Source organism: Xylaria bambusicola (assembly GCF_022495145.1).
Source record: "Xylaria bambusicola strain CBS 139988 unplaced genomic scaffold F5B22scaffold_2, whole genome shotgun sequence".
In the NCBI taxonomy this organism is placed as follows: domain Eukaryota; kingdom Fungi; phylum Ascomycota; class Sordariomycetes; order Xylariales; family Xylariaceae; genus Xylaria; species Xylaria bambusicola.
Window position 1 is genome coordinate 1,125,104 of NW_025953555.1, and position 21,983 is coordinate 1,147,086.

Consider the following 21,983-nt stretch of genomic DNA (forward strand, 5'->3'; position numbering starts at 1 on the left):
AGTGCCTCCAGGCTTATAAGAAAGGTTATCTCTGTATCTTGGCTTGGGTACGTAAGTGGTAGGTTTTGTGGTAGCTGCGCATAGTGAGTTTGAATACCTGCTTCAAAAGCCATTCCAAGTGATGAGTGCTAGAATCGGACTTCATTGAGCAGCAAACGTGTATCATCACATTAAATTATCGTTATTGTCGTTATTGTCGCTGTTGCAAATGTACCCACTTCCGAGCCAGACAGCTGGGCTGAGTTGAATAGATAGCACCTACCTACAGTACCTATATATGTAGTTAGCGCCCATTAAGATGAGGTACATGCTCTAGTACCAACTATGTACCTGGGTACTACCTCTATTACATACCTAGGTACATGTAGTAAGTACCTACGCATCAACCAACACAGTGCAACAATGTAGGTGGGTAGTGGGTGGCCACAGCGCAACAACACCTAGGTACCTACCTACCTACCTACCTACCTGTACTGTATTCAATATGTACGCAACACCTTTAAACCGCCTGTGACATGTGCCTGTCTACATATGTATCTAGGTACCTACCTACATATAATGATACGCCTACACAGAAAGCACCCGGTAGACCACAACCCCAGTGAGGCGGCACCCCCCCCCCCCCATCAGTCTTAACCCCTTCAAAAAAATTTCCCCGTCACTAATTTTTTTTCCCACCCTTTCACCACCCACACAGACTGATCGTTTTGATCATCAACATTACGGCCTGGAAGACATCACGTCACAGAGGTCGTATTTGGTAACTATTGTTGCCTCTGGATCCCCCTTTTCTTAGGACGGACATCATCCTCATCTTCATCTCTCTGTATTCATTTACAGAGAAACCCTCCCCGCTCATCTGTTGAGACAAGACCTAGCGGCCGACGTACTACGCCCTGCGCACGCGTCGGACTTCTTTATCTCTCCCCTACTCGGCGGCCACTCCTCCCCCTGGCGATTAGAATCTGCTAGCAGAATCCTACGTTCTTCGTAGGTATCCTACTGCGCTCACTGCCTTGGTGTATCCGCGCAAACTGATTACACTTTCATTCTTTTGCCACGACGAGCAACCAGCCATCGGCCGAATATTGCCTTGTGTTCTCCCTTTTTTGCCATCACGACTCAAGTCTTCGTCGCGAAAATCCCGATCGGAGAAACGGTGTTCGCTTCAGTACTCGACTATTTCAATCTGTCCGATTCCATTCTTTAGACTTCGGGACTGCATTTTTTTTTTTTTTTCGCACATTCGAATTTGATATTCGAGTCTGCACATTACGGCCTTCCCTTTTCCCATCTTGGCCCGGAAACAATTTATCCCGCAAACTCCAAGTGAGAACGAGACAACAAGAACTACTCCAGCTATCATCACTGAGCTACCCGACACTCAAACCACTGTTACTTATGACTTCTAAGGATAGCCAACAGCCCGCAACCCCTGCGTCCAACAACACCGTGGCTCCCGCTGCTACGTCCTACGCTTCGGCTGCTGGCGCAGTAAAGAAGCCGTCGTCGACGCCCGTTGTTGCGACTGGGTCGAACCCGCCTATTGTTGCTGCTGGCTCATCTGCACACCCCTCGAACCATGCAAAGTCGTCGTCCACATTGCCTGTGAACGGCCGACTGAACATAATGCCCGCACTTCCTACCGTCGCTCACGGCACCAATGGCCAATCCGATCATAGCCGTAAAACCTCTGTTACAATCGGAACTAATGGGCCTAATACCTACTCTACAAATGGTGCTTCCGCTGGTGCCAAATCTGGAATTCAGTTTGGATATGACTCCCCAGCTGCTTCGCACAGCACTCCACAGCTCCCCTCTGCACACGTTGCTATTCCTACTACTAATCGTGTCGTGGAACCACGAGCTTCTCCCACTCCGATCCCTCTGCCCTCGGCCAGTGGTGGCAGACCTCCATCTGGCGCTGCGACATCGAATTCCACTTTAGCCTTTGGCAGTTTCGAAGACCCTCAGCCGCATCACAGAAACCCTTCGGCCAGCCAAGACCCCAGCGCTCTTGGACCTCAGCACACTCCGCACATTCGACGCGACTCTAATGTTAGCGACATCAGCAGCAACCACGCCGGACCTCAAGCTGGAGGAATGAACCGCGGTAACTACCATAATCGTGGCAATCGGGGCCACAACAATGGGTACAGTAACGCCCCGGGATATCATCCTTTCCCCCGTACCCAACAAGGTAGTCAAGGACGTGGAATGTCTCAAAATTATCCCAATAACGGTCGTCAACACGCCTTCGGCGGACCTCCGCCTCAGCAGAACCGCAGCCCAGCTATGTCTCATGCAGTTCCACAAATGCCGAATATGCCTGCTGCTAGCCCACAATTTTACAACTACCCTGCAGCAGGCCCTAACCAGGTACATCAACAAATATTCCCTTCTCCCAATCCACATTGCTTTGAGCGCACACAACCCAAACAGAAAAAGAAGGGACTCCGTCGTGATAGCGAGAAGTGCTCGCAGCTCTACCGACGAACAGAGCCCTTGAGGCATGATTCTGATTCCAGACCTAGGCGCTGTAGTCGGCGACTTGATTCGCGGTTTAGTATCATTGATGAGCGACAACGAGCTGGCCAATTCCCACTTGACAGGGTTGATAGTTCATCGACTCCTGATTCACAAATCGTTTCATTGCCTCAGAATTTCCCTATCAACCCCCCGATGGCTCAAGTAATGGGTCACATAGATCTGTCTCCCGAGAGTGGGAATTTTGATCGGTTACTGACCAGAGTGAAACAGGGTTTCTATGGACAGCCATTCACCCCTGGGAATATGCATATGCAATCAATGGCTACAATGGGTACAATGAATATGGGTTATCCTGCATATCCAGGAATGCATAGCGGGACCTCTCCTCAAATACCATATCAACAACCTTTTGTACCACCCCAGTATCCTACTCACCAGCCAATGTCACGTAGTAATTCTCAGTTATCGGAACAAAGACCTGCTTCGAGTACTGGTCAGAGCCAAGTCCCAGTTCCACAAGGTACGCCTCAACAACAGGCTGCTCAGGTGAAGCCCGCCGCGGCGCAAGCTTCTCCTTATGTTCGTCCTACGAAGAGAAGTGCTGCGATCACTATCAAAAACGAAGCCGGTGAAGAAATTGATTTTAAGAACCTGAAGCCCCCAGCTTCGCCAGCTTCGACTAGTCATCAGTCGAGAACCCCGCCAGTCATATCATCCACCCCTACGCCGCCTCCGAAGTCGTCAACACCTAAGTCCTTTATGTCGGCACACGGTCGAACGGATAGCACCTCTAATTCAAAGTCTATCGAGGAAAAGCGTAACGAGTTTAAAGAAAAGGTTCAGCAGACTGCCACTGGTGACAAAGATAAGGAAGAAGATGTGACTAAGGCCTCAACTGAGAAGACTTCATCAGAACTACAGCCGATGGGGACGACTGCTCAGAACGAGAACAAGGCAGTCGAAAGTACAAAGGACATGGATGAGAAGAAATCAGAAGAAGTTACAAAACAGGTCGATGATGTCCCAACACCTGCCCCTAATACCTCGGATGAGCAGAGTGAAGAAGATTTGGAAGCAATAATACGCGAGATGGAAGAGGCTGATGCGAAGCGTGAGAAAGAGGAAGAGGAGCGCCGTGTCAAAAGGCAAGCCGAGGTTGCCGAGAAGAAGAAAGCTGAGGAGGAGGCTCGAATTGCTAACGCTGCTGAAAATGACCGAAAGTTGCGTGAGCAAGAAAGAGAAATGGAGCGGCTTGAAGAAGAAAAGGAGCGTAAACGTGCTGCTGCTCAAGATGCCTCCACTGAAAGTGCTGCTGAACTCCTGAGGAAGAGGGCAGATCCTACAGACGTCAACGCCAAGGAACCAACTTCTTCGCCCAGCGAGGCGGGCGGGAAGTCAGTTAGTCTCAGCCTGAATGACAAACCAGTCTCTACTTCTGGTGCAAAGGGCAGCCCGAGCGGTCGCGCTCCCAAACCACAAGCCCTTAACCTTGCTACGCTCAGTAGCCTAGCTGTTGAGCCTCCTCAACCTAGCGCTGCCTTACAATCACTGAAATCGGCTAGGGTTCTATCGGTGTTAAATTCTGATATCTATCCGGCGGGCATCAAGTCGCCGAATCCAGCTCTGAATGCTGCTGTCGCCAAGAAGGGTACTTCATTCAAGTACGACTCTGCTTTCTTGCTGCAGTTCAAATCGGTCTTTACAGAGCAACCATCCCTAGATTTTCACCAGCAAGTCAAGAACCTCATTGGCGATGGTGATGGCGGCCGATCTGCTTCTCGGTCAGGCGGCGGTTCTAGAGGACCTCCTAGAAGTAGCGCCTCTGGTTTCCCCATGGGCACTTTCGGTACCGGCGTAGTGTCACAACTTCCACCAGGCACCACTTCCTCACAGCGGTTTGAGATAAGCAATAAGTCGATGGCTGGACGGCCCGGTAGTGGAATCCAGCTTGGAAGCTTCTCCCGACCAGGAAGCGCGTTCGCTGGTGGCAATTCAATGAGCAGTCGAACCCCATCCTCTAATATGGGTAGCATGGCCCACTCTTCTCGGCAAACTAGTCGACGCAATGCAAGCAAGCCCAATACGCTTAATGCCAAAGCGGAAGCCCAGGCAGCTAAGAATATGCCTCTGACCCAAGGCATGAAGATTGACCAACTTTTAACTAGCGCAACTGGCTGGAAGCCTCCTAGTGTTGGTAAGCCGACTACATCCAGTAACCTGGCTGGCCAACCTAGCCTAATGGATCCTGCCATGGTACAACGAAAAGTTAAGGCTGCTCTCAACAAGATGACACCAGAGAATTTTGATCGCATCTCAGATCAGATTCTGGAAATTGCTGCGCAGTCAAAAGAGGAGACTGATGGTAGAACACTTCGTCAAGTGATTCAGCTTACTTTCGAGAAAGCGACCGATGAGGCTCACTGGGCTTCAATGTACGCTAAATTCTGCAAGAAGATGTTGGAGACAATGAGCCCAGATATCCGAGACGAAGGTATCAAAGACAGAAATGGCAACGTGGTCAGTGGAGGCGCTCTGTTTAGAAAGTATCTTCTCAACCGATGCCAAGAAGAGTTCGAGCGTGGTTGGAAGCTTCAGCTTCCTGAGCCTAAAGAAGGCGAAGACCAAAAGGCCGCAGCGGCAGTCTTGCTATCTGACGAGTATTATCAAGCCGCTGCTGCAAAGAGGAGAGGCCTGGGTCTGGTACAGTTTATTGGCGAGTTGTACAAACTTGGCATGTTGACGGAACGTATTATGCACGAATGTGTAAGAAAGTTAGTCGACTACCAAGGCATTCCTGATGAAGCCGAGGTAGAGTCCCTCTGCAAGCTACTGAGGACCATTGGTGGCAACCTCGACGCTGCTGAGAAGGGCAAGCCCATGATGGATGCGTACTTCCAACGCATTCAGTCCATGATAGAGCTTACTGGGCTGCCTAGTCGTTTACAATTCATGCTCATGGATGTCGTCGACCTACGAAGGGCCAACTGGGTTTCAAAAGAAGCCAATAAAGGCCCCAAGACCCTCGAGGAGGTTCGAGCCGAAGCTGAAGCGATTGCCGCTCAGAAGGCTGCCGAGAGTGCTCGAAGCAACCAAAGAGGCGGCGGTGGTGGTCGTGCGCAGCTTGGTCGCGGGGACGCGCGACACCTCCCGGGTGGCTTTCCTCAACCCGCACAAAACCAAGTTGGTATGGACGATCTTAGGCGTCTCAAGGGTGGTGCTAGTCGCCCATCAAGTACCAATCTTACACTTGGCCCAATGTCAATGCTGAATTCGCGCAGCAACAGCGGTCGGCGCCTTGGTCCTGGTGGCTCTCTAAGCCGTGGTGCGGATGATTCAGGCGCTTCTTCAAGGACCGGTACCCCCCCAGTCAGAGAAACGCCAACTAGTACCAATTCGTTTGGGTGAGTCTTTCACTTCAGAGCTCCTGTGTATACACATGAACTAACACCCATGTTTCTAGTCTATTGGCCAACATGGATTCGGACCATCCAGGTTCGCCTCCGTCAACTGCAGCGTCCCCCGCCTTGGCTAAGGCCACGCCCGAGTCATCAACAGCTGCCGAGAAAGAGGGCAACTGAATGCATTGCCCTTCCTGCAATAGATATATGTTGTATGCGTGGTACCATCTCTATGCATAGAATCCAACCACGGTTTTGCGTTGCATTTACGGGGACTGCAAAAAGGTGACTTAAAAGTTCTAGGCTTCTTTCATCATTATGATACCTCGAGTCGTTTAGATCATTACTTCAGCTAAAGGCTGTCCGTCATATTTCTGGTAATATTTTTCAATTCCCCGATTCATTTTCCCACAGCCTAATAGGCTCTAGCGGCTGCAACTGTTTGGCTTGCCGCCGCAACCAAGGTCTTTCGTATCCCACTTGGAGGGGGGGTTTTACAGGGGCAACTTCGCGCGCCATCATTGAGATGAATCACTGGGCTAGCCACAAGAATATTGGAAGCTTGCTGTAAAGGTCAATTGACGAATGGAAATTAAGGGGGATCAAGCTATGGGAAGACTTCGACTTCAATGGGGCAGAAGATGCGCACAACTTGGGACTTGAAATGCATTCAGCTTTACATCACTCTGGACTCTGGGCGTTTGACTTCACTCAGGGGTTTACAGCTTGGTGCATACGTGGTTTGAAAGGGAGGCACTCTGTTCAAGTGTTGACGAGTATCATGGACGCCGCGGGTTGGTCGATTGAGCAGTGAGAATGCCACGGCAGGTCAGGCCCGGACTGCTCATTGGGTGGGGGCGTCGGTGATGCAAAGCGCATCGATGGTTGAGAGAAGGCGATCAGGACTTTTGCTCTCACTTTTGCTGTAAACCACTTGTTCCTAGACAATCAGCCAGTGGCAGACAGTTCGCGAGAATTTCAAACTATTGATTCACACTGGGCATGTCTCAACTATGAGAACTACAGATAGAAGTTGATGGTCATGGAATTGCGATCTCAGATGTATGCATATAGTTGAATTATGCCCACCACGAAGTTATGGGCATTGTGAACGTATGTACCTAGCTGTAGTGACAGTGAAATTTACTCAACACCCATATGTACTGAAATATATCTCTATAAACCTATGCTACGCGCATAATTGAGGAAATACTGCATTCGATGAGGACTTTCGCTCTGTATAAAACAATACATAGACAGCAGGATCTAAAGAACTTGGTCGATTACAGGATGCTTTTGTCTTGATATCAGTACTCAGAAGCTATCCCTATTTGGCAGAAAGCTAGTGATTTCGTCATACGATGATTTACTTTAAGCACATTATGAATCAGTGACCAGAATATTTGTATTTAATCCTGATAGGCGTACTGATGGGATGACAGGTGAAGTGCTCAGCTCCTATGGCTACACTCTTCGTATGTCTTGAAAAGATCTCGATGGTAAGTGAAATGACTTGCATATGTAAACTTATTAATCGCGCATTTCTAGTCCGTTAATCTGGGGAAATACAGACATCAATAATCAGAACACCGCCTAGCCATCCATTTGCTCAGAAACGCCGCCAGTATGAGAAACACCGCTACCGCATGTACTCAATCAAGTATGAAGAGACCCATGACCATTATGCCATGAGACTAAGCGAGCATCCAGGAGCATATACCTGCATCATAATCACAACCAAGTTCAACAATAATGCTGCTGTCAACCAAGATGATATTTCTATGCTTAACACAACCAATACTTCAAGCAGCAACAAACCCGAGCTTTGAGAACAAGGTATCCATCGCCACCCACTGGCGACCGCATTTATCAATGTACTTGTCAACCACACTTTTGATAGTTGTGAAGCGGATGCGGTTGTGTTCGGCGAGGGTCTTGATGCGCTCTTGCTCTGCGGCGCTTAGAGCACCAGCATTTCCTTCGCCGCCGAGGCCGGTTGCGCCCGACTGGGCTTTCGAACGAGCCTTTTCGACGTCCCAAAGGGAAGCATAGTAGACTAGCTGGTTGTATATGTCACGCTCCGAGTATTCGTAGCGCATGCGACCTAAACAGCCCGTTGCGAGGCCCTTGGGTCCCATACACCGGGTGCCATAGACGGATAGCTGACGAGTGCGGTTTCCACATAATTCATCATTGCACACAAGCCAGCCTTCATAATAGCGCGACGTCTGTACACGTATCGCATGTTCCACCTGTGCGACGACGCTGAGGTTTGGGATAATGGAAGAGCATGACGGGCAAGAGACGCCCTGCGCTGTCACAGTTGCGGCTTTACTAGTCTCCGAATTAAGAGTAGCAGGGAGCAGACCCTCAAACGATGATATAATCTTGCACTTCCGGCAACGTAGAGAGAGTGGTACGCAATCACGGAAGCGAATTTCGTCAGGAATTTGGGACTCCAATGGATGTATCTCCATGTCATTGGAGCCAGATTGGCTCGAAGAGTTGTTGGCATAGCGCCGCACATCCAGGCCAAGCTGCTCGGCTAGTTGCGATGTAGATGTGCCAGTGATATTGGCACACAGGCGTTCAACAGGAGGGAAAATTTGCTTCCCAATATACCACTCGACATCGACCTTAAGGTCGGAGTCTTTCTTAGTGACATCTTGAGGTGTGTAGGCACGCTTGGCAACAGGTTCTGAGCTGGTCTTGCTGTCTCCCGTGACTACATACGAGATGACATCGCCACGGCGGATTTGTTTACCTCTTGCGATTTCGCGCAGAGCGACCTGCACCTGGGGCATGGAGTCTGCATTAGGATACTCCTTTGGCGCCTTGCCGAGTTGTGTGTATATAATGTACTTTTGAACGGGAATTGCATGCTCGCGCATTTTCCCGGATATATCCCGTAGGTATTCGTGTATCCGTTGGACGGCTACTTCAGTCTCGTCGCCTGAAAGTATTTCGTTCAGTATCCGGGATGAGATCTCTTTCGATAGACCACAGTACTCTCTGCGCTTCATGTCCAGACCTTTGACCTCCATCGTTTCGATGAATTTGCCACCAGGCGCTTCGACGAGATTGATGGCAGCATACTTTTTCTTGGCCTGCAGAAGAATTCTGCGGAAGACGTTATCAATGTCAATCTCAAGGAGGCGGTACCGTTCGTTGACCGCTTTCTTGAAATCATTGCCTACTTTCAACGCATCCGCAACTGACTCCACATTGGCATTGATCATGACAGAGTCTGTATCACCATAAATAACCTGTAGCGACTTAAACTCTGCGAGCTCCTTGGTACTGCGGAGAATCTCGCGACCCTTGAAGGTAGTGAGCACAGCCAGGGGTCGCGCATAGAATCGCGATTTAGTATATCCCAGACAGCCGTACATGGAATTTGCAGTGAGTTTTAGTGCAAGTTGTTTGATATCCCACGTGGCAAGCTGTTCCGGAGTGGCACCTTTATCTTTCATAAGCGATTTGACTTGTCGCCGGCGACTGACAAGAGTTGCAATAAGCTTGGGTAATATGCCTTGTTCTTGTTCAGTTGGCACTTCCGGTACGCCATCCTCGTCCTCTGACTGTCACGAATATTAGTACAGCCTATGGATGTATGTACAGGATAAAACTTACCAGATCAGTCCGCTCCACAGTTGTAAAGCAGATATTGAACTCTTGGATGATGGACGGATATAGGGAGTTGAAATCCATGACTAACACAAACTTGTCATACAATCCCTTCTCTGGCTCGAAAACCAAGCCACCTTTGTACTTATCCTTCTTTTTAGTAGCAGCACTATCGTCTTCATCTGCCTCGTCCTCGACTTTTGGGCGCCCTTTATAGAATTGCTTGTCAGGGCATATATACTTGTTGCGGTGAAATTCATGTAGCAGAATGTACTCGTTGCGCTCGGCTCGTGTTCCTGTGAGCGTTCGAGCCCATGAGTTTCCGGCCAAATTTGTCAAGACTTTCGTGAGAGGCAGTATTTGTGTCCTGAGTGCCAGCGCGGTAATGAAATACGTATCCGCCTCCATATGAGTGATATAATCCATTAGTCCGTTTTTCTCCGCGGCCCAAGTCTTCAAGGCTGCCTCATTATCTATATCCCTACGACGTGTTTGGTCACCTAGATATAGGTTGCACATCTCAGTGAGACTCCAGGACTGGCACTTATACATGACTGATTTGCCCGCATCGTTGGCAAGATCACATAGGAGGCGGCCGGCCATGACTTGACGCTCTGCAAAAACGTTACCGCCGGGCTTTCCAATGGATGCTGGCCATTGAGTCCTACGGAGCCGCCCGAGACGTGCCCATTGCGGAGATTTTTTCTCGTGCAGTCTGTTCAGTAAAATACTGTAATCGACACCTTCAAGCTGGTGTCCGAGTAGAACATCAGGATCGACAACTTCAACTTGCGCGAGGAAGAATGACAATAATTCTGCTTCTGTCTTCATTAATTTGATCAAGCCGTTCCGCCTGCCCTGCGCCAGCTTATCAAACCCGAGAGGAAAAGAGGTCCCATTTGGCCGTATTACAGTAAAAGTCCGAGATGGAAGCTGGTCGGCAGGCGTGGTATCGCTGAGTAGGACATTTTCATAAATACGAGCACTAATTGAAAGAATCTCTGCCTTGTTGTCCTTAGCATTGAAGGTTGTTCGCATTGCTAGACTCATCAGCGAAAGGGGGGGGGCGTCTAGGTTATCCGAGTCGTTCAATGGCGAGACTGTATCCGGACTACTGACAGAGACTTCGAGTTTAGCGTATGAGCTGTTCTTCAAAGTGCCAAAATCAGCGTCTCGGATTTTGAGCCAGCATGGGCCCATAATGTTCTTCCACAGCACAAACTGCTCGAATAAGGCAGTGTTGGTGCCAAATACGTGAGAAAATGTCTCGCCCGTTATCTCGGCAGCAATCTGCGATTCTGTTTTGATTTAGAGTTAGTACGCATCCATTAGCTGTTATCAAAGGGCACAACTTACTAGTATACGGATACAAGAGCTTAAGATACTGAGTTTCCCGAGGAATTCCAGGTAGCTCAAACGCGTATTTTCTGTTGCAAGCTTTGATTTTATGCATACTGACATTCATCTTAGTCATAATATCATCAACTTCGGAATAGATATCCATCATTTCGACTTCCTCGCTCGTGTCTTGTCCATCCCGTTGGCGATATTTTCGAGGTAAAAAGTACAGTTTTCTGAGTATGTTGTCAATTTTGACGAAACAGCTTGCATAAGCGCCAGTTTTCTTGTTTTGTACTTTGCCAAACAAACAAAGGGATCCATTGATTTCGGTATAGTCAGTCCAAAACATATTGAGACTGCCATCTTCTTCGATAGCGTCCTTGTAGTCCATTTTACCGACAGTTCGGGTCGGAGGAGCTGAGCTGCCAACAATATTCAATTTGTCAGTCAGTTGGTTCCAAGAGGATGAATCAACATCGGCTTCCGGGGCTTTAGAAGGCGAAGAGCTGGCGGGCGTAGGATAAGGATCAGGTTTAATCAGCTTTTTAAAAGTTCGAGAGGCAGATAAGTTAACATTCGTTGAGTTTATTGCACCGGCATGCGCTACTTCCATCATCTCTTCATCCTCATCTTCATCTGCCGAGGCGGCCTTAACCTGGGCTTTGCGAGCAACCGCTTTTGAAATGGGAGATGAGGGGGTTGGCAGCGCATCGCTCATGACCTCGTCGTCAGCTTTTGGTGGTATATCGTCGTCTATTGGGGGGAGAAAGTCGTCATCGCAGGGATTCTGAGCGCGGGGTGTAGGGGACGGATGCTCTGGACTGAGCCTGACCCTTTTGGTTACTGGCTGCCGATGTTCACGGACGGGAGACAAGGCGCGAACACGACGTCTCTCAGGCGACCTGTTCCTTTTAGCGAGTCGGAGCGCTGGGGCTGGGACATTTGCGTCGACCTCGCCAAGTAGGTTTGAGAGGAATTTATCGTCGTCCTCGGTTTTGATTGCCTAGAACGCAGTGTTAGCAAATCATCCTCATGATGGTGACAAGGTACGGATTGCTTATATACCTTGGGTTTAGGCTGAAGGGCTGTCTGCCCTTTCATGAAATATTCGCTGATGTCACGATCGTCGGCATCTCTCTTCGCCTTGTCTTCTTCTCGTTTCCGTTTGTCTAAAGTACGAGTAAATAGAGAATCACGGTATGTAGGGGAAATGCGGGAGTTTCTTACCAGACTTACGGTCTCTACGCCCCACGGCTGCGTCGTCTTCACTATCAGAACTGTAGGTTTGAATTCGATCCCAATCCTCGCGGCCATCATCGGCGTAGCCCTCGCCATTGTCGTCAACAACAAAGTCGTCTTGATTGAGACGTTCTCTGACAATCTTCTTGTATTCGTTCTCGTCGACCTCCTCGTATAAAGCCTGCCCCTCAGAGACTTCGTATGTGTCATAGGCTTTCTTACCAGAGGCGCGCAAAGCTCGCAGCTCGGCAAGCTTGGATCGTCTGCTGGCAGCTTTCGACATGGTCTTCAGAAAGCTGATCTCAAAGCGGCGATTTCGTACAGAGCGATGGTCTCATTCATTGAGGAGTAGAAAGAAACACGAATGAGCAGTGTAAATAAGAGCGGGACGGTCGAGAAATGGGTGGTGAACCAATTGCTCCAACGACAGTTGCCTCTTGGGGAAGGAATTGTTAATTAACACAAAGCGGGGACGCGTCGCGGGTCGGTCTCGAGCACGCGTCTCGCGAAACCCGGCCTGTAGCACTTTAGCCCCCTGACTCTTGGAATAATACAGTACACAAACGCGCTTCATTACTACCTAGGTAGGTAAGTCATAGGTACTTAGATAGGTTATCCATCCATTCCTGTCCAGTGGAGATAGCCGATTAGCGCGAGACTGCACTTTAAAGCATTTTTCACATACCTACATACAGTATGATAGGTACTCTACCTAGGTACCTAGCGTTGCCTTATACATACCTACTTACTTACAAGTTAGTAGTGCACATTAGTACCTATCAAGTACTTATAACAGTGGGCGCTTAGACCAGAGGTGTAGTCGCCACTAAGTAAGTAGGTATGTACCGGTACCTAGGTAGGTAACTACCCTAACCTACCTACATATGTGCCTACCTAGGTAGTTTTAGGTACCTATGTAGGTAGATAGATGGTACTCCATTACAAGATATAATTCAGTAACTGAGGACTCCACAAAAATTTCCGAGCGCAAGAGATAAAAGTTCAGTGCGCTTCCCATAGTAGCATTTGATCGCATATACCATTTGAAGAAGTCGTCATGTTTACCTGTAGAGAATGTTTGAGAAGGGCATTCAACTCTTCATCTAGAGCAGGTATCCCCAAGAATCTGAGTGCAAGCCACTCCAGCTTGCCGCCTCTCAGCGCCACGACCAAAGCCTCTCGACCGAACAAAAAATATTCGACTGTCGCCACAGCTCAGGAACTCACCGCAGATGAAACAAGATCAGATGTAGCCCACGATCCAACCAGAAAAGATCATGGCGATAACAAGCCGTCTGTTCTTGGTCGCTCAGCGAAGTGGGCTGCTCGTAAGGAACTCGAGTATCTGAACGATGCATTACATATTGCAAATCGGGTCGCGGCTGCCTTGAACAAGGACGACTTTGAAGTCGCTGCTCAGATCACGAGGCAGGCAAGCAAAGACAAGAACGTTATTGTTAGCTGGAACCATCTCATCGACTACCAGCTCCGGAACGGCCGGATACACGCCGCTATGAAGCTTTATAATGAAGTCAGTCTCTTCGCACAAGCTGTCGCATGGCCCGGCTGACCAAGAATATAACAGATGAAGAAACGCGCTCATCAACCAAACGCCCAAACTTTCACTATTATCTTTAGGGGATGCGCAAAGTCGGAACATCCTAAATTAGCCGTCGGAGAGGCTGTCAGGTTATACCAGAACATGCTGTCGGTAGGGCGATTAAAGCCAAATACTATACATCTAAATGCAGTCCTACAAGTTTGCGCCAAAGCCGAGGACCTTGATTCTATGTTCGGTATATTGAGTTCTTCCAACGACGCTCTCCGGAGTCCCAATAATCTTACCTACACGACAATTCTAAACGCTATGCGCAAGACAGCCGAAAGACCACTTGCCAGCGACGATCCTGCCCGGGGCCTGGCAGAAACAGATATCGAAAATAATAAGCGGGACACCATTCAACGTGCCAAATCCATCTGGGAAGAAGTCGTCTCACGGTGGAGAGCTGGTTCACTCATCATTGATGAGGAATTGGTTTGTGCAATGGGGCGGATCCTACTCATGGGAGACTATACCGATGCTGATTATATTGAGAGCTTGATTGAACAGACCATGATGATTCCAAGAGTTGAAAACAAAGGCTTATCTAAGCCACAGGGAACCGAGAGCAGTACAATGGCACGCAATAAGCAAGCCAGCAAAGCTCCTGGCGCTCCTGCAATCACTCACGCGTTACCTGGGAACAACTCATTGTCGATGATCCTTGAAGCTCTGGAGAAGACCCGCAGATCGGCCAAAGCAGTAAAGTACTGGAATGTGTTCACTCGAGAACACAATGTTGTTCCAGACGTCGATAACTGGACTTGCATACTGAAGGTTTACAATGTTGGAAAAAATAGTGGCAGGGCTTCTGTAGCGCTGAACTATATGCCCGGACATATGTTAACACAGAAGCATGTACGACTCGCTATGAAGGCCTGCCTTCGTGACAATCTCAACAAGTTAGCATTCGAAAATGCAACAGCTGTTTTGAGGACAATGGGAGAAAAGCTTGAGCTCCCTGATATACAGACGCTCCGAACTTACCTGCAGGTTGCCCACGCATCTAAGCGGTCGTTTGACATCGAGGCCAAAGATGATCATGCGGGCGCAATGGATTCGTGGGCTCGAATTCTGTACGCAGCCCTTGAACATCTTTCCAGGCCATACCAAGCTCTTGTAGAGGGGTATTTCACCAAGCAAAAAAGTGTTAGCGATGCCAAGTCATTGGAGCGATTGCAGAATTCCCAGGCTGAAGTAGTGGCCTTAGCACGAAAAATGTCTGCTGCCTGTGGTATTCTCACTCATGAGCACACGACCTCTTTTACGAAAGCTCAGCTCGCCAAGATGGAATTGATGTTTTCCGACCTTACAAGGTTTATGAACCGATATTATGAGAAACGTCGTGGCAAGCCAGCAGGAGAACAGGAGGTTGTTAAGGACAAAAAGCCCAAACAACAAGACAACAGTCAGCACAGCAAACCCAGGCGATTGGAAGACACTGATGATAGAAGTGTCGAGCACAAATCTGCAGACAGTCTGATAAGTGTTAGATATACATAGACGAGACTAGATACCCATGAACGCAAGACATGTCCCATCTCCTCGTTCAATAATTCCTTCCCAAAGTCCACAGATACCCGTAGAAGGTAGGACGCTAGACCTATGGTTCCTGGCTCCTTATTGCATAAATTCCGAGGTAGTAGGCACTGAACACTATCAAGAAAGAACGATGATGTCGGCTTTGACATTACCTTGGTCAGGCGCTCTCATTGAGCAGGCTCATTGTGCATTGAGGTCGCCCAATATATTGTCCACTGTCTTCCATATCATCAGTTCCAACCTCACGCTTCAGCAGCACCGGATATTTTGTCTTGGGTTTCAGCACATACCCTAGGAGAACTCATTCTTAGTGGGCCCAACCGTATATTTCTGTGGAATTGCTCTATATATCACGTCCATTCACTTATTTTATCATTTCACAGCCATGCTGTCCTTTCGTAGTCGGACGGGCCGCAGCCATAGTGGTTCACTAGATTCCCATGCATCTCTTCCCCCTGCTGCCACCATTTCATCCTTCCGCCGCATTCGCCGCAAGCCAATGCATTCCAGCATTAACAAAAACTCATTGCGAGGCCGGCTTAAGGGCATTACGGAGAATTTCACCGGGAAACGTCGCTCAAAACGTAAGGGAGCTCAGATGCCCTATAAGCTTGACCCATGGTACACATTGGAACCCAATGACGACCTCTTACGCCCGGTATCTACAAATATCCAGCACGTCGAGATGGCAGGGCAGACCTGGCCGGCGATACGAAAAAGTATCAGTTCCATGGCCTCGTCTCTTCGGACTAATCATAACTCTGTAGGCCTAAGCAGTCCTGAGGGTCCATCTCATCAGTCTTCAACCCGACAATCGAAAATCAGCTTTAGAGCTTCTCAGAGACACGCTAGACGTTGGGTCACGATGACAACTCGCGCGCCACCTGTGGCATTTAGACAGCCTACTAGCCGTGCCAGGCGTTCTAGCTTCAGTACAATATCTGAAATAGTTTCCAGGCAACAATACGAATCGGTCCCTCAGTTACCCAAGTTAGCAGAGTCTAGTAATTTTCTGGATTCTTTAAGTAGGACTGGCCTATTTCGACTGTTTACGCCTCCCTCTGAGTTCAACCTAGCTGGTAAGTACGGTTTTCTTCTTCCCTCTCTTTGCGTCTATATTCCATATAGTATCGTATAGTTTCTATGTGCCGCAGTGGCCGAACTCACACTGAACTTTGATATGTGCTAACACAAGGCGTAAGGAGGGATTAAGGTTCATAATGTCACAGCGTTAAATGGGGAGTCCGCTGCTGGCTACGCCCGTCCTTCCGTTTATCGGCTGCCTTTGCGCTTGAAAAACTCCGATTTGCTATACCAGAAAGCAATAAGTCAAGCTGTGGGAAACAAAATTAGGGGGCGAGGTGATAGTTCCCAAGTAAGACCTCCGGAAAATAGATCATCACGAATACATCACGAGAACAAGCCCCCTCACCAGCAACATCGCTTAACACCCGGAGAAGACAAACATCAGACGCCATTCTGCTCTAGACATCCAGTCGAGTGGTTAGACCGTATATTAGAAACCTCGTACGCCACGCGAAACCCCATATCGCCAAAACTGTGTGTCTCCAAAGAAACTATGGCGTTCCTCTGCAGAAACAAGACCTGCTTCTTTGTCGAATTTCCACGGGATCGTAACGCCCCCGAGCCTCTTCGATGCTATCCCGGCTTTAAAGCAGCTCTTGAGGACATATGCGATCGGTTCGGAGACTTCTATGCGCCATTCGCAGCTTACAACGCCGTAACTCGAATGATCACTCTCTATGCGCCTGAGACACCACGCCCGAAGAACAAGTTCATCGACAACGACACTGCATTATTCGACCTCGAACGCGCGCGCTCAGCTGTAAGTTTATAGGCAATATTGTTATTTCCTTTCCTTCCCCCTCTTAACTTCCTAAGAGTCTGCGAGAACCAGAAACGCTCTCGCACTATGGCGATTGCGAACGGAACTTTGGCAAGAGACCTAGAGATGACAGGGGAAGCAGCATTTACTGATCTTGAACGTTACAGTGGGTCAAACCAAGTGCGACCTACTCATGGTCCAGCCGCACAACTACGAAGAGCACCTCGCATGATACCTCAGAGGACCTGACTGAAAGCTCGGATCAAAGTCGGGCCAGTACCGAGGAGACAGCAGCAACAGACATTGAAGACTACTGCAAAGAAGAAAACGAGGAGAAAAGGAAAGGCCTTGACAAGATAGGAACTGAGGCACCTCCCAAACCATCTTTTATGGTGGATAATGGCAAGGACGAGGAAGATGTTGTTGACGAGGAAATGGCATCACGACTGAATTTTATGGGTTGATTGGTTTTGTGATCTTGGTACCAACATCGCCACCTTGGAGATTCAGGACTTATATTACGGTGATGAAAAAGCATTACCTGCGCCGTATTACGGGGTTGGATTGCATTGTTATCGTCACGGACATCACTAGAAGATTGTTTTTGATCCACGGTTGATGGGGCAGGGATAGAGGTTCATGAGAGAAACTGAGGAACGGACAGTATTTGTCACTGCACAGTTTTATCCAGGCATTGCTTCAAAAGAATAGTAAAGGGTCTCGTGCTCTTCCTCTTGCTTCTGTGTATTACTTCGGTAGTTTTGGTTATCGGATAATTGCGGGGACTTCCTTGCTGCAAAGACGCCTTTGCAATATCTTCCAGTGAACACATGCATCTATATTCCAGAAACTGGCTCTCAAAGCTGGTTTGTACAATTATTGAGATGCCAAAAACGAAATCAAATAACTCGCTGCGAACGACCTCCAAGGCTACCCTTCAACTGCTAATCATGACCGCGTAGGCCTTTCCCACGTCGCTACAGAACCAGCAATCGAGGATACAATAACCTAAGCGACTTCTAAGTATAGAATTTCCTCGATGAAAGAAGTGGGCGTAAATGGGTGTGGTCTTGCATATCAAAGATATATATCCATTGATGATATTGCGAAATTATGTACCTAGCTAGACAAGATGTCTAAACCAATGACGCAGGCGTGGCATACACCAAGTTGCCAAGCCACTTTATGCGTAGCGGCTCGGAATCTCCAATGAAATCAGTCAAGTGCCCCTTCTGGTAGGCGCATTATCGATAGAAAGCTCCGATAAGCGCCGCTCTCAGGACGTGAGGCCGTCATATTGTTACCGATATCAACGCTACAAAGTACGATTCAGCAACAGAACGACCAGGAGCGTTCTGCTGTTCCCGTCCTATACCTATCAAATCATCGTCACATCCACAATGTCCTCCATACCAACACAAGTTGCCGAAGTGATCCAGACGGCGCATATTAAGCGCGAGCCCTCGCCCCGACACGACCTGAACCCATCCACAGCAGCCTCGACAAGGGAACCCGCATACCTTCCTTCTACTTCGCCGGGACAGCGACACGAGGCTGAATCAGACGACAGCATAGATGCCGATGAAGAAGATGAGATCCCGCTTAGTGTATTAGTGCGACCGCGCGGAGCCGAGCGCCGTCGGCGCTCGCCTTCGTTCCCGCCGATGCCTGACCTCCGCTTCGAACAGAGTTATCTGCACAGCATTGCCGGCGCCGAGACATGGGGACGAGTTGCGTGGATCACGGTACGGGATCAGGTATGTCTATAGCTATGACCATATTTTCCCCTTCACACCCCCCTAGTTGCGTGGGGCAAGTTCCCGGTTGGTTTCATATTCCAGAGCCGTTACCAGGAGCTAGAGGAGGCGATGCCTTCAAGCGGACAGTTTCCATGGCTGATTGACTGGTTGCATGATGTATGGACTGACGGATTCCCATTTCTACATCGTTTGCAGATTATGATGCCCCTCGCCCAAGGTGTTCTCTATAACCTCGCTATAGTCGGCTGGCAACACTGGAATCAAAACGCGCAGATGAGCGGGAGCTCGGTTGGCGCCCGTCTTCGGCGCTGGTGGTACGGCGTGAATAACTGGCCCCTTCCGGAGAGGGCAAAGGCATGGGAAGGGCGTCGGGAAATCAGGATAAACGGTTCATGGAGATCATGACGTCTCTAGGTTTAGAATAAGCACAAAGTGTGCCCGGGAAACAAGCTGGCTATTCCCTCCTGAAGCCGACACTGCAGAGAGTTTAAGTCGACAGAAGGGAAAGACAAGATGCTCCAGAGACATCCAGTTTTAAGAGACCACATGCCTATAGTCAATTGGCAGGTTGATATTCGATCATCGCTTGATCGGCTGACCTCATGATGCATACGTAATATTCCGCTACATTACAGAACTTAGCAGTGAAGCAAATTGATCAATTCTCGTTCGGCAGTCAAGCTGATGCTTGATGCCTCGATGATCTCGCGATCTCGGTCATAAACACCCTCCAAGCATTACGCCTCAGCCATGGACGCAATTTTTGTAGCTCTATCGAAAGCAGACACAACTCTCTACAGACCTGTCTATCTTGCTCGTGACACTACCCACGAGACAAGGTACAAGATATCTAACACTTCACCGTGATAGCACAGACCAAGGTGAATTGAGATGTTCTTATCGTCAGAACATATCTTGTGTAGCGAATCGATAAATAATGACATGGTTCATGACACTCCCAACCATCCAACAAGCATTCCCGTCAAAAAAGCTGGAATGCTACTTGGCAAGAATGTCAACCGATTGGCGCAACGACTGCTGCTGCGTCTTCTCTGGGCTTTCCCTAATAGCTAGAGAGGTCGACTGTAGAGTGTTCAACGCCGGGGTTTCTGGAGGGTGTTGAATGCTGTTTCCCAGATTGTGGGTGTCCGGCTCAGGAGTTGCTTGACTTTGAGCTGTGGCAACGTCGATACTCTCTTCGCTCTTTTCAACGCGTGGACTATCTTTAGAGCCGATTTTCGCTTCTGAGTCACAAGTGTCTAGCTGCTGTCTTTTCTTATCTCCGCCGTCATAACGGAAAGCATCCAAGTCCAAGGTTGTTCCAGTAGCTTTCGGCGAATATTTTAGTTTGACCACCATACTGCCCTTACTACCTTCGTCGAGGTCGTCGTCAACCATAGCTTCATCGTCATCAAAGTCGTCGTCTTCTTCGTCGCTTTCTACATCTGGAATATGGTCGTCTTCTTCATCATCCCCTAGGTCGGGCTCACTGTCGTCTTCGTCATCATCTAACTCATCGTTGTTTCTTTTGCTTTTAGAGGCAGTCCAACCATTTGTACCATGATTCACAGCTGCTGATCTTCTTGGTCTCCCACTAGGGCCTACTAACGGCTCTTTCAACTGCAGATCTTCAGTTTCATGTGTCGGGCTTGTTGTTACTATGTTGTTTAGTGCATCTACTGTCATACGGGATGGCGCCTTGATCTGCCTTCCACTAGCTGTTGTAACTGGACCTGCTGGCTCAGCTGGAGTATGAGTACCCGTATTCCGTGCCGACCTCCGGTTAGTTGAGTCGGAGTAGAAGTCCTCGTCATCTGAGTATGTGTATTTCATTCGTTTCCCACGTGTTCGGCCCTCGTACATCGAGAATCCCGGCTCGGGTCGCTTGAACTGCTCTTTACGCATGAGGCGATATTCGCGTCGCTTGCGCTTCTCCTCTGTAGCCTCGAATCTGGGGATAGCCGCCTGCATCTTCTGGGCGAGCTTCCTTGCCTTCGGCCCACCATCCAGGCTCTGTAATTTATCGCTTAATACGTTGAGTTCTTCAATACTGCCGGCTACACTCCACCAGGTCCTATTGTACCCAGCAGGGTTGCTTTCACGGTATACGCGAAAGTGTGTGTCATCAAGACCCTCAACAAGGAAGTATCTACGCCTATCGCTATCAGCCCCCCAAGGTTGCACAGAGAGGGGTTGGTTGAGGTCGTCTTCGTGTCGATTTTGTTTGTATGACTGGTTGATGATTCCTTTGACGACTTCGGACGATGATAATGTCCAGAGCACGAGGGTTCGCAGAAGAGTCAACTGCCATATAGACTATGTTAGTTTATGCTTGGATTGAGCATTTAGGACTTTGTAAATGGAGGACATACACGTTCAGTGGGATTCATTGTCGTAAAAGTCTGGCCGCCAGAGAGTGGGCTCTTGTCCTCCCAATCTCTCGCCCATTGGTTCTTGTGGGAAGAAATAGCATCCTCGAGCGCGCGATTGTAGTGTCCGGGCCTATGGTCATTATACAGTCAGCATCTTTGCAAACGAACCGTAACGAGCTAACCGGCGTGAGCCATACTTGACATCTTGCTTGCGATTCAGCAGAAGGCCTAGAACTGCACATAGAAAATGTTCCACGCGTTCTCCAGGTATTGACTCAGTAACATCGCGCTCGAGTTCTTGTGGCCCGAAATTGGCTAGGGATTTCGGGAGTGCCTCGTTAAACCGACTGCGGAACATAACAATAAACTAGAAGAGAATAAGCTCGGGGAAACGCGACTTTTCGCGTTTTCCACGCGAAGAACACAGAATCTCTTACGGCAATATCAGGATTGTCAGCTAGGACATAGTCATGAGGCGGCGAAGGTGATCTTTTTCGCGGAGGAGGTGAGGGTGTCTGGTCAGGCTCTACGGCAGGTTTGGTGCCTTGAGGCAACTTGTGGAAGAACTTTAGGATACCCTTCTCGCGCTTCAGTTGGACCTCGCCGTCATCCTCAGATGGTGCCGAGGAGAGGGAAGACAACGAAGAAAGCTCGCTCGAGTCGTCATCAGCCATGATGCACGATTGCAGGACCTCCGGAGGCAGGCGTGAGCGGGCGGATCAAACGTAAAGCACCACGGGCGATAAAAAAAAACGACAATGAACTAGG

General features: G+C 49.0%; 6 protein-coding genes across 6 annotated transcripts; 4 read left to right on the forward strand and 2 right to left on the reverse strand.

The window, feature by feature from the left end:
• Positions 1 to 1,401: 1,401 nt before the first annotated feature.
• F5B22DRAFT_641614 (uncharacterized protein) lies at positions 1,402 to 6,068 on the forward strand (the record flags this gene model as incomplete). The annotated part of the gene is made up of 2 exons (XM_047978014.1): positions 1,402 to 5,891; positions 5,951 to 6,068. The coding sequence occupies 2 exons, from the start codon at positions 1,402 to 1,404 to the stop codon at positions 6,066 to 6,068; spliced, it is 4,608 nt and encodes a 1,535-aa protein (XP_047835832.1).
• A 1,173-nt stretch (positions 6,069 to 7,241) lies between these two features.
• On the reverse strand, positions 7,242 to 12,679 carry F5B22DRAFT_159474 (uncharacterized protein). Its single transcript, XM_047969228.1, has 5 exons — positions 12,084 to 12,679; positions 11,922 to 12,025; positions 10,872 to 11,859; positions 9,522 to 10,813; positions 7,242 to 9,469 (listed from the first exon to the last, which is right to left on the reverse strand). Exons 1-5 carry the CDS (start codon positions 12,376 to 12,378, stop codon positions 7,691 to 7,693), a joined length of 4,458 nt encoding a protein of 1,485 aa, XP_047835833.1. The 5' UTR covers positions 12,379 to 12,679; the 3' UTR covers positions 7,242 to 7,690.
• A 372-nt stretch (positions 12,680 to 13,051) lies between these two features.
• F5B22DRAFT_159488 (uncharacterized protein) lies at positions 13,052 to 15,268 on the forward strand. Its single transcript, XM_047969229.1, has 2 exons — positions 13,052 to 13,626; positions 13,681 to 15,268. The coding sequence occupies exons 1-2, from the start codon at positions 13,153 to 13,155 to the stop codon at positions 15,196 to 15,198; spliced, it is 1,992 nt and encodes a 663-aa protein (XP_047835834.1). The 5' UTR covers positions 13,052 to 13,152; the 3' UTR covers positions 15,199 to 15,268.
• Position 15,269: 1 nt separating this feature from the next.
• Positions 15,270 to 17,787, forward strand: F5B22DRAFT_159517 (uncharacterized protein). The gene is made up of 3 exons (XM_047969230.1): positions 15,270 to 16,316; positions 16,440 to 17,083; positions 17,251 to 17,787. Exons 1-3 carry the CDS (start codon positions 15,623 to 15,625, stop codon positions 17,545 to 17,547), a joined length of 1,635 nt encoding a protein of 544 aa, XP_047835835.1. The 5' UTR covers positions 15,270 to 15,622; the 3' UTR covers positions 17,548 to 17,787.
• A 696-nt stretch (positions 17,788 to 18,483) lies between these two features.
• F5B22DRAFT_641618 (uncharacterized protein) lies at positions 18,484 to 19,248 on the forward strand (the record flags this gene model as incomplete). The annotated part of the gene is made up of 2 exons (XM_047978015.1): positions 18,484 to 18,840; positions 18,901 to 19,248. 2 exons carry the CDS (start codon positions 18,484 to 18,486, stop codon positions 19,246 to 19,248), a joined length of 705 nt encoding a protein of 234 aa, XP_047835836.1.
• F5B22DRAFT_159780 (uncharacterized protein) lies at positions 19,187 to 21,983 on the reverse strand. Its single transcript, XM_047969232.1, has 4 exons — positions 21,653 to 21,983; positions 21,413 to 21,582; positions 21,216 to 21,345; positions 19,187 to 21,147 (listed from the first exon to the last, which is right to left on the reverse strand). The coding sequence occupies exons 1-4, from the start codon at positions 21,887 to 21,889 to the stop codon at positions 19,843 to 19,845; spliced, it is 1,842 nt and encodes a 613-aa protein (XP_047835837.1). The 5' UTR covers positions 21,890 to 21,983; the 3' UTR covers positions 19,187 to 19,842.